General features: G+C 43.7%; 2 protein-coding genes across 2 annotated transcripts in view; one reads left to right on the plus strand and one right to left on the minus strand.

The window, feature by feature from the left end:
* GATA2 (GATA binding protein 2) overlaps positions 1 to 14,498 on the plus strand; it is a gene marked incomplete at its 5' end in the record, with an annotated part of 197,344 nt that overhangs the window by 113,972 nt on the left and 68,874 nt on the right. The window lies entirely within an intron of this gene.
* The window catches only part of LOC310700217 (uncharacterized protein), a 75,137-nt gene that overhangs the window by 6,470 nt on the left and 54,169 nt on the right, over positions 1 to 14,498 (minus strand). Inside the window, exon 4 of the mRNA XM_083489457.1 lies at positions 4,922 to 5,016. Coding sequence (XP_083345583.1) covers positions 4,922 to 4,978 — 57 coding nt within the window. The 5' untranslated portion in view covers positions 4,979 to 5,016. The remainder of the gene's footprint in view (positions 1 to 4,921; positions 5,017 to 14,498) is intronic.

Here is a 14,498-nt window from a genome sequence, read left to right on the forward strand (position 1 = left end):
CACAGCTGGAGGGAAACCCCAGCTGCAGTCATGAAAAATAACAAATAATAAAAGCGGCTGTGAGCAGCAGTGAGGCTGGCAGGAAACATTCCCAGTAGCACCTGCTTCCTGAGTGCGACGTTTATTTGATCCCCTGGCACCATCTGGGCCATGCCCCACTCTTTGTTTTCGTTAAGAGTTTAGAAAAACAGTTCAGCTTTGACTAATTGCTCTTTAAGGTTTTTTGGACTCACCCTTTTTCCTCCCCTCCAACTTCCTCTCCCACTCTCCCACTCAGTTACCCTCCTGCAAGGCTCCCCTCCACCCTCTCTCCTCCTTCCCACCTCAGCCCAAACCTCCCAGCGCCAGGAAGAAATGGGTCTATGAACATATTTTCAAGGACAATTCCTTCGCCCAGCCTCCAGATGCTGGATCTTACTCAAACAACTGAGCCACCTGGAATTATCTTGTCTGAAAAGAACTTCTGGCATGGTGTGCCTGGATCCTTCCTGTCCTTGCCTTATTGTCTTAAAGATTAGCTGTCTTTCGACGTCAAGATCATTGGGGTGGTCATTATCCAGCGGGAGTCCTTGTGAAGTGAAAGTCACGTCAAGGAATGCACAAAGAGGTGACTATGCTCAGACTGAACATCCATTAAGAGTTCCCCCAGAAGATCTGTGAGCAGAAAATGAAAAACCTGCCAAAATTTTGACTCTGTATATTTCCTATGTGTTTTGGTTCAGAAAATAATGGTGTGTCTTACTGGGGTTGGTACTGTACATCTACATGGAGTTTCTACCTGGGTAGCCTTAAACCAACATTACCTTTCCTCTCATAACATCACTGGCGTGTTAGGTTATGGATACAGTGGTACCTCGGGTTAAGAACTTAATTTGTTCTGGAGGTCCGTTCTTAACCTGAAACTGTTCTTAACCTGAGGTACCACTTTAGCTAATGGGGCCTCCTGCTGCTGCTGCCGCGCCGCCACTGCACGATTTCTGTTCTCATCCTGAAGCAAAGTTCTTAACCCGAGGTACTATTTCTGGGTTAGTGGAGTCTGTAACCTGAAGTGTCTGTAACCTGAAGAGTCTGTAACCCGAGGTACCACTGTACGTCTAAATATACAGTCCTGCCCACAGCTGTCCCTGGGTGGGCTCGAACCACCAACCTTCAGGTTAACAGCCAGATGCACTGACCCATTGCACCACTGAATAAGAGAAACCATGTGCCTTGAAATAGTGGCTTCCAAGGTGATAGCAGCAGCTGTTTCTCTGGACTTGTTATGTTCCTTCACCTGATGGGTTTAGCAGGGTTAACTACTAGGACAAAGAAACAGAGGGTTTCCAATTCCTTGATGACGCTGATTGTAGAAAATGCAATTGCAGTCTCCCTTCCCTGATTGTCCCACTGGGCCCTTCTTGTAGATGAAGAGTAAGTAAACTGTTGCCTATTTCTAGTCTTTCAATTGTTTTTTCTCTTAATAAAAATCGCAGATGAACTTGTAGCTTTTCTAGCCACCATTGGACTACAGCAACAATGCAGTCTAGCTTCAAAACTCCATAGACATTTTACTATTAGCTCTCAAGATCTTAGCAATTTCTTTCAAGTTTTCTATTTCCAATTTTCCGGTCGTGAGAATTTTGCTCTGCTGATGGAGCCATTGGCTCCACTTCCTTGTTCATTCCTAACAAACTCTTCCTGCTCTATGATGGCAGGCGCTCTCTGGCATGCACAGGCTCTTGGGGAAACTGGGATTTCCTTTCCTGAAAGCAGAGTTCTGCTTTTGTCATAGGATGTCTGGCTAACTAATTATCATTAGGCTATGTACCATGATAGGCCTTTAAGAAATGTGAATAAATAAAGTCGGGATCAGGAATACCAGGATATTCATGAAAATACCTACAGTATGAGTTGGATTCCAGACTTTGTCATGCTTAGAACAGACTCTAGGCATGACTTAAGGCTGCAGTCCTAACCACGAGCTCATCCACACCATACATTTAAAACACATGGCTTCCCCCAATGAATCCTGGGAGCTGTAGTTTTCCACTCACAGAGTTATAATTTCTGGCCTGCTGAACAAACAACAGTGGATGTGATCTATGTCTACTCAGAAGTAAGTTCTGCTGAATTCAGTGGGGCTTACTCCTTGGTAAATGAGGTTAGGATTGCAGTCTGAAGGCAGCCTTGTGTTGGCAACACCATTGCCACAGTCTTGAGGACAAAATCGGGGCTACCAAAGTAAAAGAGAATGGAACTACGAAAGCCCCTTTACTCAGAAAAGCTTTTCAACACATATGGATAATTTACTCTTTGCATACATAGCATGGTACAGTTACAGTTCATCCAGGAGAATGGAGTGTATACGAAGCGCCAGGATCCTGCTACTTCTCTGCCATTTTTAGAACCTTTTTTCTTTGCTGCATGATCCCAGCCAATAAAGGATCGTGGTACATGAGGAAACCCAGCCAATAAGGGACCACACAGTGAACATGACGGCATCTCAGTGCCGCTTATCCCATCAGGCATAATCTAGAGATAACAAACCCCTCCCATTGCCTTTCCTCTGAAATGTGGAGGGAAGTGCAGTTTGTTAAGGGACATGAGAGTTTTTAGGAGACTCCTATTCCCCTCACAGAACTACGATCAATCCCTCTTTCCAGGGAACTCTGGGAATTGTGAGCCTGGAAGAGAGGCAAATGAAGAGTTAAGGATTGGTACTCCATAGCAAGAGTCCTCAGAGAGTCCAGTAAGGTGAGGGACATTTTAACTTCAGGGAAAGTGGATAGCATTTTAATCCACTTTATTCATTTATTTTGCTCCATTGAGAAATTTGGTGGTTTTCTGTAAACTTCACACGCAGTATGTTTTTCTTAAAACTCCATATTCTAGCAAACTTTAGTCCTCGTTTCCAAAACTTATTGTGGGCTTTCTTATTTTAATGCCCTCATACCTGGATGCTGCCCTGAGGGGCTCCAGGGACAGCTCAGAAAGTTTGAAGGCTGATTGATAAAGGGAATCCTTTTAGAAATAATCTCCCCTTTATATGGTGGTAGAAAGGTTTGGGGTTTTTTTTTAATAAAAGGTAGACTGAGCAAAGGGGTACACAAAGTTGTGGTCAGATCTCTCTTCCCCTGGAAGAACTGGGCCCAGGATGGCTGCTGCAGTGTGTTTGTAGATTTAATGGGACTTTTTGAAATAAGAAAGCTGAGATTTCCTGAACAGCATATTCTGCATCCATTATCCATTTCAATGCAATGTGTGCTGTGATCCTCCTTGAATCCCAGAGTACGCAGAGTGACCTACATCTCCTAGAAAGCGTAACTGCAATGGGATTCCACCCACAGAAGACATTTCCCACACTGAAACATTCAGCCTTTCCCACTCCTTATCCCAAACAGCGAGTGAGTTAGTCACTCCTTGAGCTGCCAGGTCAGCAGAAGGGCTCAAGCAAAGCCAGAAGCATTCCAGGCATGCTGCAGGAAGAGCGACTCGGGTTTCCACTGCTTAGGAATGCTGCTGCGGCCCAGCCAGCTTTGGCTTTTGTACCGCTAACTTCCTGAAGTGCCGATGCACACTTCCTGCTTCGCTTCCTGTCTCTCTTTCTCTCCCCCACCCTTCGGTTCCCCCTCCCATATCATTCTCCTCTCTGCAGCCAAGCCTGGAGTTTTACTGGAAGCACTAATTGTTCTCTGAAATGTTCAGCACCAGAGCCAACATTTTCAACTTGCAGCTGTTGTGAGCTCCCAGTCTCCTCCTAAAGAAATGCTTGAGAGTATCTCAGTGCAAGAGGAGAGCATTCTTTAAAAACCCCGAATGCATCCATCCACGCATCCATGCAACCTATTAGACGACAACAACACAGAAATCAGAACTATGCAATGGTTTACGGAACGCTAGGCTTCCTATCTGGCTGGAAGCTGTATCTTCTGGTCCGGAGATACATCCTCAACTATAAAGGTTTAAGAGTTTCCATGAAAATTCATGTGCATTTGTATGTGCATTTCTGCACACCCATTTTTGCAAGCATTTCCCACTAAATGGATTATTGTGTGTCATTTTCACCAATGTAAGTATTCTTATGCCCACCTTTCCACTAATATGTGCTATTTTTTTGTACATTTTTTAAATTAGAAAACTGAATCACAAAATTTGAAAAAGTATGATCTTTGAAGGATAGCTACGCTTTGGTTTGTGCGCTGGTTTCGGAAGTACAGTGTGTACATAACCATACATAACATCGCCTTTCTGAATTGTGCCTCCATCACTGCTAACACAGTCCTTCTTGTCACCACCTATTTCACAGCTAGCATTCCTGCCATTTTGTCAAAGCACACATGTGCATAAGAGACAAACTTTTTGCCCTTATTATGAATGATTGAAAGCTCAGGTGATTCTTTTGACCAGGTACTGACATGACTGGCAGTAAGAGAAGGGGATTTTGTGGAAGAATGAGTAAGATTTAAGTGCATCAGCATTCTAAACATTTCGGGGGAAGAGAAGGCATAAGTTTCCATCTTCATCGGTCACCCAAAGGTTTTGCTTAAGAGATTGCAAGGGAAATGGCCACCTGCCTTCATACACCAGGCAGAAGAGCATTGCTCAAAAACAGTCTTTTTCAGACTTCCTGGTGTGCAGATGGAACACAGAGAGGGGGAGCACTGTTGTGCCCACTGGCCCTTGCCCCAATCTCTGAACATCTGCTGCCTCTGCCCCGACCTCCACGCATTCAGCTGAAGGTCTGAAAGGGGCTTCTGCATGTACAGCCATAGGCATCTTTGTGTCATTGGGAACACTGATTGTGCATAATGGCCTCTTTCAGACCTCTGATTCAATACAGAGGGGGCAGCTGAGCCCTGCTGAATCAGGTCAAAGGCCCATCATAGTGCAACATAGTTCCTTTTCTTACCTAGAGGCCTGTAGGGAGCCCACAACCAAGTACCTGTGATTTCCAGCAACTGGTCTCCAACAGCAATTCCTTGTTCATGTTGGTGGCCATCACAAGGGATAGAGGGGAAAAACCCAGAATCCTTTCTCCTAAGTATCATCTCAGTGGAAATAAAAAGAATGGTCAGACCAATAATTATGTATGCGACTACAGCAGCAAGGTTGTTAATTGCGAAAAATTGGAAAAGCAATTGGAAAAGCAGCGTCCCAACTAAAACAGACTGCCTATCTAGAATGATGGAATACTTCCGTATTGCCGAGTTAACAGGGAGTATAAGAGGAGATATGGTACAAAAAGTGAATAAGGAGTGGGCTATCTTTAAGGAATACATCAAAATCTATGTGGAAAAAGTAGAACTTTTGACAGATATTGAGTGAATCCAGAAAATGATTAGAGTGAAAGGAGAGTAAAGTTAAGATAGAAGAAGAGATTAATGAAATGTGTTTAAGCTAACTGGAAAAATAAAGTAGCGTAACAAGAACGGCTGGAAGTCAAGTCACCTGGTGGGTGTCCGTGTGGGGTAGGTGTGTAGGTACGTTGATATGTAGAGTATAGGTAGGTATTATATACAGTAATGTAGGTATGTTTTATGCTATGAAAATAAGGTAGTGTGTTGTGTATATGTATTGTGTAAATGCAAATGTATGTGTTTTATATGTTAATTTTTTTAAAAAACCAATCCTGTAAATAAATCAATACAGAAAAATAAAAATCTAAAACCTGAAGGCAGTCATCTTTGTGAAGTTTTTTTAATGTTTAATGGGTGGGTGTAAATAAGAAAATGATTATTACAGTTGTACCTTGGATATCGACCTCCTTGGATCCCGAACAAATCGGCTCCTGAACGAGCGAAACCTGGAAGTGAGTGTTCTGGTTTTCAAACGTTCTTTTGGAAGCTGAATGTCCAGTGGGGCTTCCGCGGCTTGCGATTTGCTGGAGGAGCTTTGGTTTCCGAACATTTTGGAAGTCAAACGGACTTCCGGAATGGATTCTGTTCGACTTCCAAGGTACGACTGCATTGTTATTGTGGAATAGGACATCCCTGTTTTCATCAGAGGAATGTTGGAGGGTATGCGAATGTATCTGATTTGTAGTTCTGGGCCTAATAGTTGAACTAAAATGCAGCTATCCTTCAAAATCCTGAATTTTGTAATGTAGTTGCAAAACGGAGAACAAAAACTGAATACAAAAATGTGTATTAGGGGGACGTGTGCACAAGTGAGGGGAGAAAGAGAGAGACTCTGTTTGCCATCAGGGGCTGGTTGGTTTCACCTCTGCTGCCCCACTTCCAGCCTGAGGAATCTTCAGAAGGGAATTGCTGCCACAGGCAGTACGTATGTGCATTTAATGAGCTGGATAGAATGAAAGATTATGAGTCACGGGGGTGGAGAGTGTGTGTATGAACTTACCAGTGCTTAGTTTATTTTTTGGTTGCTATTCTGTTAATGCTGTTAATATTGTTTTTTATAGATTATACATGCTGTATTGATTTGCTAATCATTATTGTATGACTTTTGCTTTAATTGTGATATTCAGCTTGGATTTGATCTGAATTATGTTCCCTCGTGTTATTGTTATTTATTGTTTGTAAGCTACTTTGGGAGTCATTTGAATGGAAAGTGGCACAGAAGTATAATAAACCAAATGAAAATCAAATCACTATTTTAGGAAAAATCAGGTACTTGGAAACAGCACTGTAGAGCAGTCATTACGCACACAGGACACACATTCATTTCAGGTGTCTCCTAGAATCATAGAATTGTAGAGTTGGCGGGGATCCTGAGAGTTATCTAGTCTAACCCCCTGCATGCAGGAATCTCAAAGCATCCCTCACAGATGGCCATTCCAACCTCTGCTTAAAAACCTCTAACAAAGGAGAGTCCATCACTTCCTGAGGGAGTACATTCCACTGTCAAACAGCTCTTACTGCCAGAAAGATATTCCTTTCTGGTAACTTGAAGCCATTGGTTTGAGTCCTACCCTCTGGAGCAGCACAAAAACAAGCTTCCTCCATCTTCCGTTCCACTGTTGAACGGCTCTTACTGTCTCATCTTATTTTATTTCCTTAGTTTATCTTCATGCTTGCTGATCTTTAATGATAGTTAACAGAAGCGTTCTTGGGGTTTTTTTGTAATGAGTCAGGGTACAAATATCTATCAAACAAGCAAATAAGTAAACAAACTAAGCCACACAACCATCGCCTTTGATCAAACTGGTGGAGCTCTCCCTTATGTCCTATCTCAGAAAAGATTAGGCTGGCTGCCAGAGGTATAGCTGGCATTTCCTCCATATATACTTGAGAACATTTTGGTATGACTGACACGCCTGTGATGACTAAGGGCAGCAGCATCCTGAAGTTCTCTGGTGCCTGATTCCCACTTGTCATGTTACAGCAGAAGCGGGGAAATAAGATTGATGGGTGATTCATAATTCTCCTTTGTTTCTTTCCAGTGCGCAAAACAACCCTGATATCCACACTTGCGCCTTATAAATTCCTTGACTTGTAAGCCTTCCCTAAACCCAGCCTGGGGTGCGTGGAGGTCACTTTTTCTCCCTCATACAATTTGCTGCTCATCTATATATCCTCTGCACCATGGGCAATACCAGCTATAGTTCCTCATTCATTGTTTTCACTCAAGCCTACAGCTGGACTGCTCAGGGTGGCATCTGGGCTATTATGGAGGCCTCTGAGGATGGAAGGATCCACGTTTGTAAAGTATTGACATGGACAGTATGAGAACGTATTCATCACCAGTTTATTTATCTATTTTATTTCATAAAATTTACACACACCTTGGTGGTGTTGTTTTATAAAGACCCTCAAAGGGGTTTACAAAGAGATAAAACAATAAAAATGTGAAAAAATTGTGTTAGAGAACTTAACAATTAAAACTAAGATATATAATGCCACAAATGCACTAAAAAAACTCCAAATAGATAAATTAACACCATAAAGCAAATGTCCCACATTAATAGAAGGACAAATAAAAACAGAATATTCAAAGAATAATAACTCCAATAAACAGTATTGTTAAACCATCCCGAGAAAAAAGATGGCAAACTAAAAACTGTTACCACTGTAAAGATGACTTAACTGCTGAAAACTGCTGAAAAGACGGGTGAGGGGGAGACAAGGAGAAAAGAAATTAGGATGTTCTGCATCTTCTTGGGGGGGGAACCTACTTCAAGATACATTCTTAGGACCAAGGAAGGAAAGGGGTGGGGCAAAGGAAAACTGCTTGGACCCATGCTTTCTAGACATGGGATGAGTGGAAGTGTGCACTTTTAGATGTTTTATTTGTTGTTTATGACTACTTTCATTGTGTTTTAATGTATCTATGTGAGTTTCTTGCCTACTTGTTTGGTTGAAAGTTGCTTTGGGTTGCCCTGGGCAAGATAAAGCAACTGGCAAACCTAATAAATAAATCTAGAGGCCATCATATTTGACTACTCCTGTCCTAGTACAACAAATCCACTTTAAAAGAGACAATGGATGTACTTTTGTAAAGCAATAAAATCTTTAAAAAATAAATAAATAAAGCAGCCAACTTTTTGCAGTGAAGAAAGTGATAAGGGAATTCACTGAGAAGTGTGGGGTGAAGGATTAAAAGGAAGAAGGGTATAAACCCCCCTCAAGCAAATCAGGATGAATGTAAGGTGAATGCCCATTGTCCTGCAAACAAACAAGAACCAGTGCTCTGTAAAGACTGGAGAGTTTAAATCCCATGTAAGCTTTGAGCAAGCGAATCAGGATAAATGCTCAATATGCAGGCTGTCTGGAGGAGTCTCTGGAAGAAAGGCTTCCTTCTGCTTTACACCAGCACCAGCTCAAATCCTAAAGCAGCATCAATCACCAAAATTACACCAGTATCCCCACCCTCAGGCCCGTTCCAGACAGGTTCAGAACTTCCCATTGCTTCTCTTTGCCCACATTCAGAAATGCCTCTTAACCTTCTCCCATTTTTATTTTCCAGTCACACCTTGGCAGGTTAAGTTGAGCTACATTATCAGCTGGCATTGACTGTCTGTAAATTAGTAAGTTGTTTTTTGTTTTGTAAAAAAACCTTTAAGGGTTTTTCTTTTGTACAACAATTGTATAGAACAAAACAGGGTCCCATAATGAGCAAAAGGGACATTTATGTGTAATAACTAGAAATGAAGAAAACATAGCAAGAGATAACAAAGGGGTTATAAATCAAAGGACACATCAAAGGACACATCAAAGGACTAAGCATAATTGTAGCAACTTTTGATGTGTTCTTAATAAAAGGAAAGAGACTTTGCCGATTGGAAGGTCGGTGGTTTGAATCTGTGCGACGGGGTGAGTTCCCATTGCCCTGTCCCAGCTCCTGCCAACCTAGCAGTTCAAAAGCACACCCATACAAGTAGATAAATAGGTACTGCTGTGACAGGAAGGTAAATGGTGTTTCCATGCGCTCTGGTTTCCGTCATGGTGTTCCGTTGCACCAGAAGTGGTTTAGTCATGATGGTCACATGACCCGGAAATCTGTCTGTGGACAAACACCGGCTCCCTCGGCCTGAAAGCGAGATGAGCGCGGCAACCCCATAGTCACCTTTGACTGGACTTAACCGTCCAAGGGTCCTTTATCTTTTACCTTAATAAAAGGAAATTTAGCATTAGTAGAGTGGGAATGATTAAAATCTCTATGGATATTTGTGTTTCCACTCTGCAAAATCTATTTGGGATCGAAAGGAAACAAATCTCCTAAGAAATTGTCGCTGTATGTGTATAGGCGCACACATACACAGAGAGAGCTATACACAGAGCATCTAGGAGACAGGAACACTGAAGAATCTCTCAGGAGAGGACATTCCACAAAGCCAGAGCTAGCCAGTAAGTGCAACTTCACCTTCCAAAGTGACATTTTAACCTTCCAAAACCTGGGTTCTCTAAGCAGGGCTCTCAATGATCTTTAAAAGGCTCATACTGGAGAAGATTTTCTTAGGATATGTGAGCCCTGATAGGAAGGCCACGTGTCCTACTTTACAGAGGATCGTCCTCTATTACAAGGCACCTGGTTTAAAGTCTGTGTTTTGCTCTTAGCACTTGTTTAGAAATTGAATCTCATGGGCCTCACTTGGTTCAGTGTAGACTGTATTACAGCCCTCTGTATGAAGAGCTATCCAGTCCAAGTCCAGCTTGAAGAGAAAGAACCCTAAGAAGGGAGAGTAGGAGAGGCCCTGAAGTTGCTCACCCACAGTGAGTACCTGGGCAGCAGACTGAGCAGGCACTCAAGTCACCTGATCACAGTCTTCTGCACTATGATGAAATATGTTACACTTCTGTTTTCATTTTTATATATTTTATTTATGTTGATATCACAGCAATCCAACTGATGTACTGTATAAGGGAATAATAATAATAATAATAATAATTTTTATTTATATCCCGCCCTCCCCAGCCAAAGCCGGGCTCAGGGCGGCTAACAACAATCAAATAAACAATCAAATAATAACACATTCTAAAAATATTTCATTATAAAAATTAGTTAAAATCAAATTGATGGCAACCGATTAAACAAAATTCTGTGCAGGTTGCCAGAGGAGGGAGTCAGGCTGCGCCCTGACCAAAAGCCTGGCGGAACAACTCTGTCTTGCAGGCCCTGCGGAAAGATGTCAGGTCCCGCAGGGCCCTAGTCTCTTGTGACAGAGCATTCCACCAGTTTGGAGCCGCAGCCGAGAAGGCCCTGGCTCTAGTTGAGGCCAGCCTAACCTCTCTGAGGCCTGGGACCTTGAGGATGTTATTATTTGCAGACCGTAGGTTTCTCTGTGGGGCATACCAGGAGAGGCGGTCCCGTAGGTACGAGGGTCCTAGGCCGTATAGGGCTTTAAAGGTTAAAACCAGCACCTTAAACCTGATCCTGTACTCCACCGGGAGCCAGTGCAGCTGGTATAATACCGGATGAATGTGCTCTCGCAGCGAAGACCCCATAAGGAGTCTCGCCGCGGCATTCTGCACCCGCTGGAGTTTCTGGGTCAGTCTCAAGGGCAGCCCCACGTAGAGCGAGTTACAATAATCCAGTCTGGAGGTGACCGTCGCATGGATCACAGTGGCTAGGTCGGGACGAGAGAGATAAGGGGCCAACTGCTTAGCTTGGCGGAGATGAAAAAATGCCGCCTTTGTTATAGCTGTAATCTGCGACTCCATAGAGAGGGAGGTATCGAAGATTACACCCAAACTCTTAACGGACGGTGCTGGCACTAATTGCACCCCCGCAAGAGATGGGAGTTGCCCCCTCGATCCCATATCGTCCCGCCCCAGCCAGAGGACCTCTGTCTTCGAAGGATTTAACTTCAACCGGCTCCCACGTAACCATCCAGCCACCGCTTCCAGACATCTGGTCAGCGTGTCTGGGGCCGAGTCAGGGTGGCCATCCATCAACAGATAGAGTTGGGTGTCATCAGCATACTGATGGCAACCCAGCCCAAAACTCCGGACAAGCTGGGCGAGGGGGCGCATAAAGATGTTAAAAAGCATCGGGGAGAGAATTGCACCCTGAGGCACTCCACACACCAAGGAGTGGCGTGATGACAATTCCCCCCCAAGCGCCACCCTCTGTCCCCGACCAGAGAGAAACGAGCGCAGCCATTGAAGGACTGTGCCCTGGATCCCCACGTCGGCAAGGCGGTGGTCCAGGAGTTCGTGATCGACCATGTCAAAGGCTGCTGACAGATCTAGAAGAATCAGCAGCCCTGACCCGCCTCGATCCAGCTGCCTGCGGAGATCATCTGTTAGGAAAAGGTGGTCCTTCAGGTAACCTGGCCCTAGACCATCTGGGGTTTGGTAGTGGTTTGATTCTCCCTCAGAGGTGCACTCCATTGTCTGTTGAGAGATAGATGGATGGCTTCACCGTTAGCTTGTTGCCTAAAGGAGTCAATAAACTAGGCAGAGAGACAAAACTTCAAGCTTCATTCTTGGTCAAGAATGATATGCCGCCAACCTCAAAGTTCAGGAAGAAGACTCTCAACACACTCACCTTACAAGCTTTTACAACTATTCAGTAAGCAAATGTAACTCTTTGAACACCACAGTTTTCCACATGGCACTTTTTTACCGACAGCACTCTTTGCAGACGGCACTCGCCTTTTGCACATTGCGCCCTAGGCATTCCACCTTGTGGTAACTTTGATTTACTTGCTGTGCTATGATCACTGCTTTTCATGACAACACTAACAGACATACCTTAGTTCAGGAATGTACTGGCAGTCACTGCAGAACTTTCAACTCCACTGTAACATGCTGATACGGAGTTACTCAGCTAGGCAGCAGCATCCTGCACTAGCAGCAATTTCCAAGCCAATCTCAAGGGTACCACCACATAGTTAGTCCAGTGCAGGTGTTAAATGATTATGGGTGAGCAGATTTTTAAATCTCAGGCAAAGTAAGCAATGAAACTTTCATACAGACTGTTTCTGAAATAACACGCATTGCCTTCTCTGGTGAGACCGGCCATTTGTTCCTGAGTTAAAAACCAGCAACCTCTGATGTGTAAGAAAATGTAACAAGGAAATCATGTGTGTGTGTGTGTGTGTGTGTAGACCAAACTGCAATGTGCAATAAACGGTGAAGAGACCTACATGGCCCTAACTGAGTTTTTTCTTCTTCTAATCTTCTCTCCCCTCCAATCATAATGCCACTGTTATTATTTTCTGATTCAGTGCTTGATTCTCACAAGTGTAACAGATGCTGACAGTGGAGTAATGGAATGGCGGCATGTTTGCCTCGGCAGACTTCACCGGATTTAATATGTCTGCAGAGGCTGTGCTCCTTGAGGGGATAAAATTGTTGTTGGCACCCATCTGTCTCAAGAGACAATGGAGTGTGCCTCAGGGGGTGAAGCCAAAGCACTGCGTTAGCAGCACCAAAGTGACCTCTCTGGAGCGCAAACCTGAGCAGTGTGTATGGTGGTCCTGGGCTGCCCAGATGACAAGACCCCCATCTCGGCTTTGCTGGTGTGGTCCAAAAGAAAGCAGAGCAATAGTTTTGGTACCAGCATGGCTGCAAGAGTTGCTGGAAGGAGGCCTACAAGGCACCAGTCAACCATCTCAAGGACTCCACTCCAGATCTGGGTAGGGTTTCAATAAACTAACTAACTAACTAACTAACTAACTAACTAACTAACTAACTAAAACAATACTACTACTACCAGCCCTGAGTGCTCACTGGAAGGACAGATCCTGAAGCTGAGGCTCCAATACTTTGGCCACCTCATGAAAAGAGAAGATTCCCTGGAAAAGACCCTGATGTTGGGAAAGATGGAGGGCACAAGGAGAAGGGGACGACAGAGGACGAGATGGTAGGACAGTGTTCTCGAAACTACCAGCATGAGTTTGACCAAACTGTGTAAGGAAGTGGAAGACAGGAGTGCCTGGCGTGCTCTGGTCCATGGGGTCACGAAGAGTCGGACACGACTAAACAACACTACTGCTACTAATAACACATCCCCTTCAGCAAGTGACAATGTCAACAGGATTGCAATCATTCATTCTGAGCTGAAAGTTTGGCTCCCAAAGAACTCCCCAGGGCTTTCACTTCAGTGTCATTCTAGAACTCATAGACTAACCTCGTTTTCCCATCAAAATAATTTTAGATGGTGATTAAAATATAATAAGCCAAATTTTGATCGGGAGAACAAAATAAAGAAAGCCAGTAATAAAATTCAGCAAAGGTGAAAACATGCATGTGCCCAGTGCACAAATGAAAACGAATGTCGGATCAGAAATGTCAACTGGGAGGGGAGTTGCTACTGAGTGGTCTTCAGTGATCTAGGGTAGGTACCCTGTGCTTCTCACTCCCATGGAAAGGAACAAATTTAAGGAGGAAACCTTTTGGAGGTCGCAACACTTGCATTGTCCATGGGTGCACCCTGTCAGCTGACAGCCAGACATATGACTGCAGCTGGAGTGACAGATGGGCTGGAAATTTCTCTCCCTGTCTCTCCAATCTCGCACAGTGGTTTCCGTAAGTTAATGAAAATTGCACAATACAGCTGCCAACTGCCATGCCGGATACATTTTGCAACCAAGGCTGCCATGCTACATCAGTGGGACAATACACCCAGGGACTTTTGAGGAAGCCCTGAGGAAGTCCAGGTGCATTAAGCAAAAAAAAGTTTTAAAAGCCAGTTCCCCCATTTGTATAGCTGCTATGTAGACTAGTGTTTTCGTATTGACTGGAGGTTCCAGTAGCTGTCCAGACTAAACATCTTTAGCATTATTTGATGCTGATCTTCACTACTGTGGAGGGAGAGTTGTAATTTGACTATAAACCAAATGACCCCCAGGAAGGAGAGCATACAGTGGTATGATGAGCCATTGTGAGAAATAGTTCACAAGGGCTGCTTGACACGTGTGTTGTGGTTCTTTAAAATAAATTTTAAATGGGTTTTATGAACAAGGATGATAGGAATAATAAATGATACAAATTAATAGACCAAGCCGTCTCATGTCATTTGTATATCACAAAAATAGCATCATGAATTTGCAGTAATATATGGTACAATATTAGTTGTCAATGCATAGGTTCTTGGTGTGTGAAGTGGTTTAAACA

This window comes from Podarcis liolepis (assembly GCF_965112155.1).
Source record: "Podarcis liolepis genome assembly, chromosome: 2".
Taxonomy (NCBI): domain Eukaryota; kingdom Metazoa; phylum Chordata; class Lepidosauria; order Squamata; family Lacertidae; genus Podarcis; species Podarcis liolepis.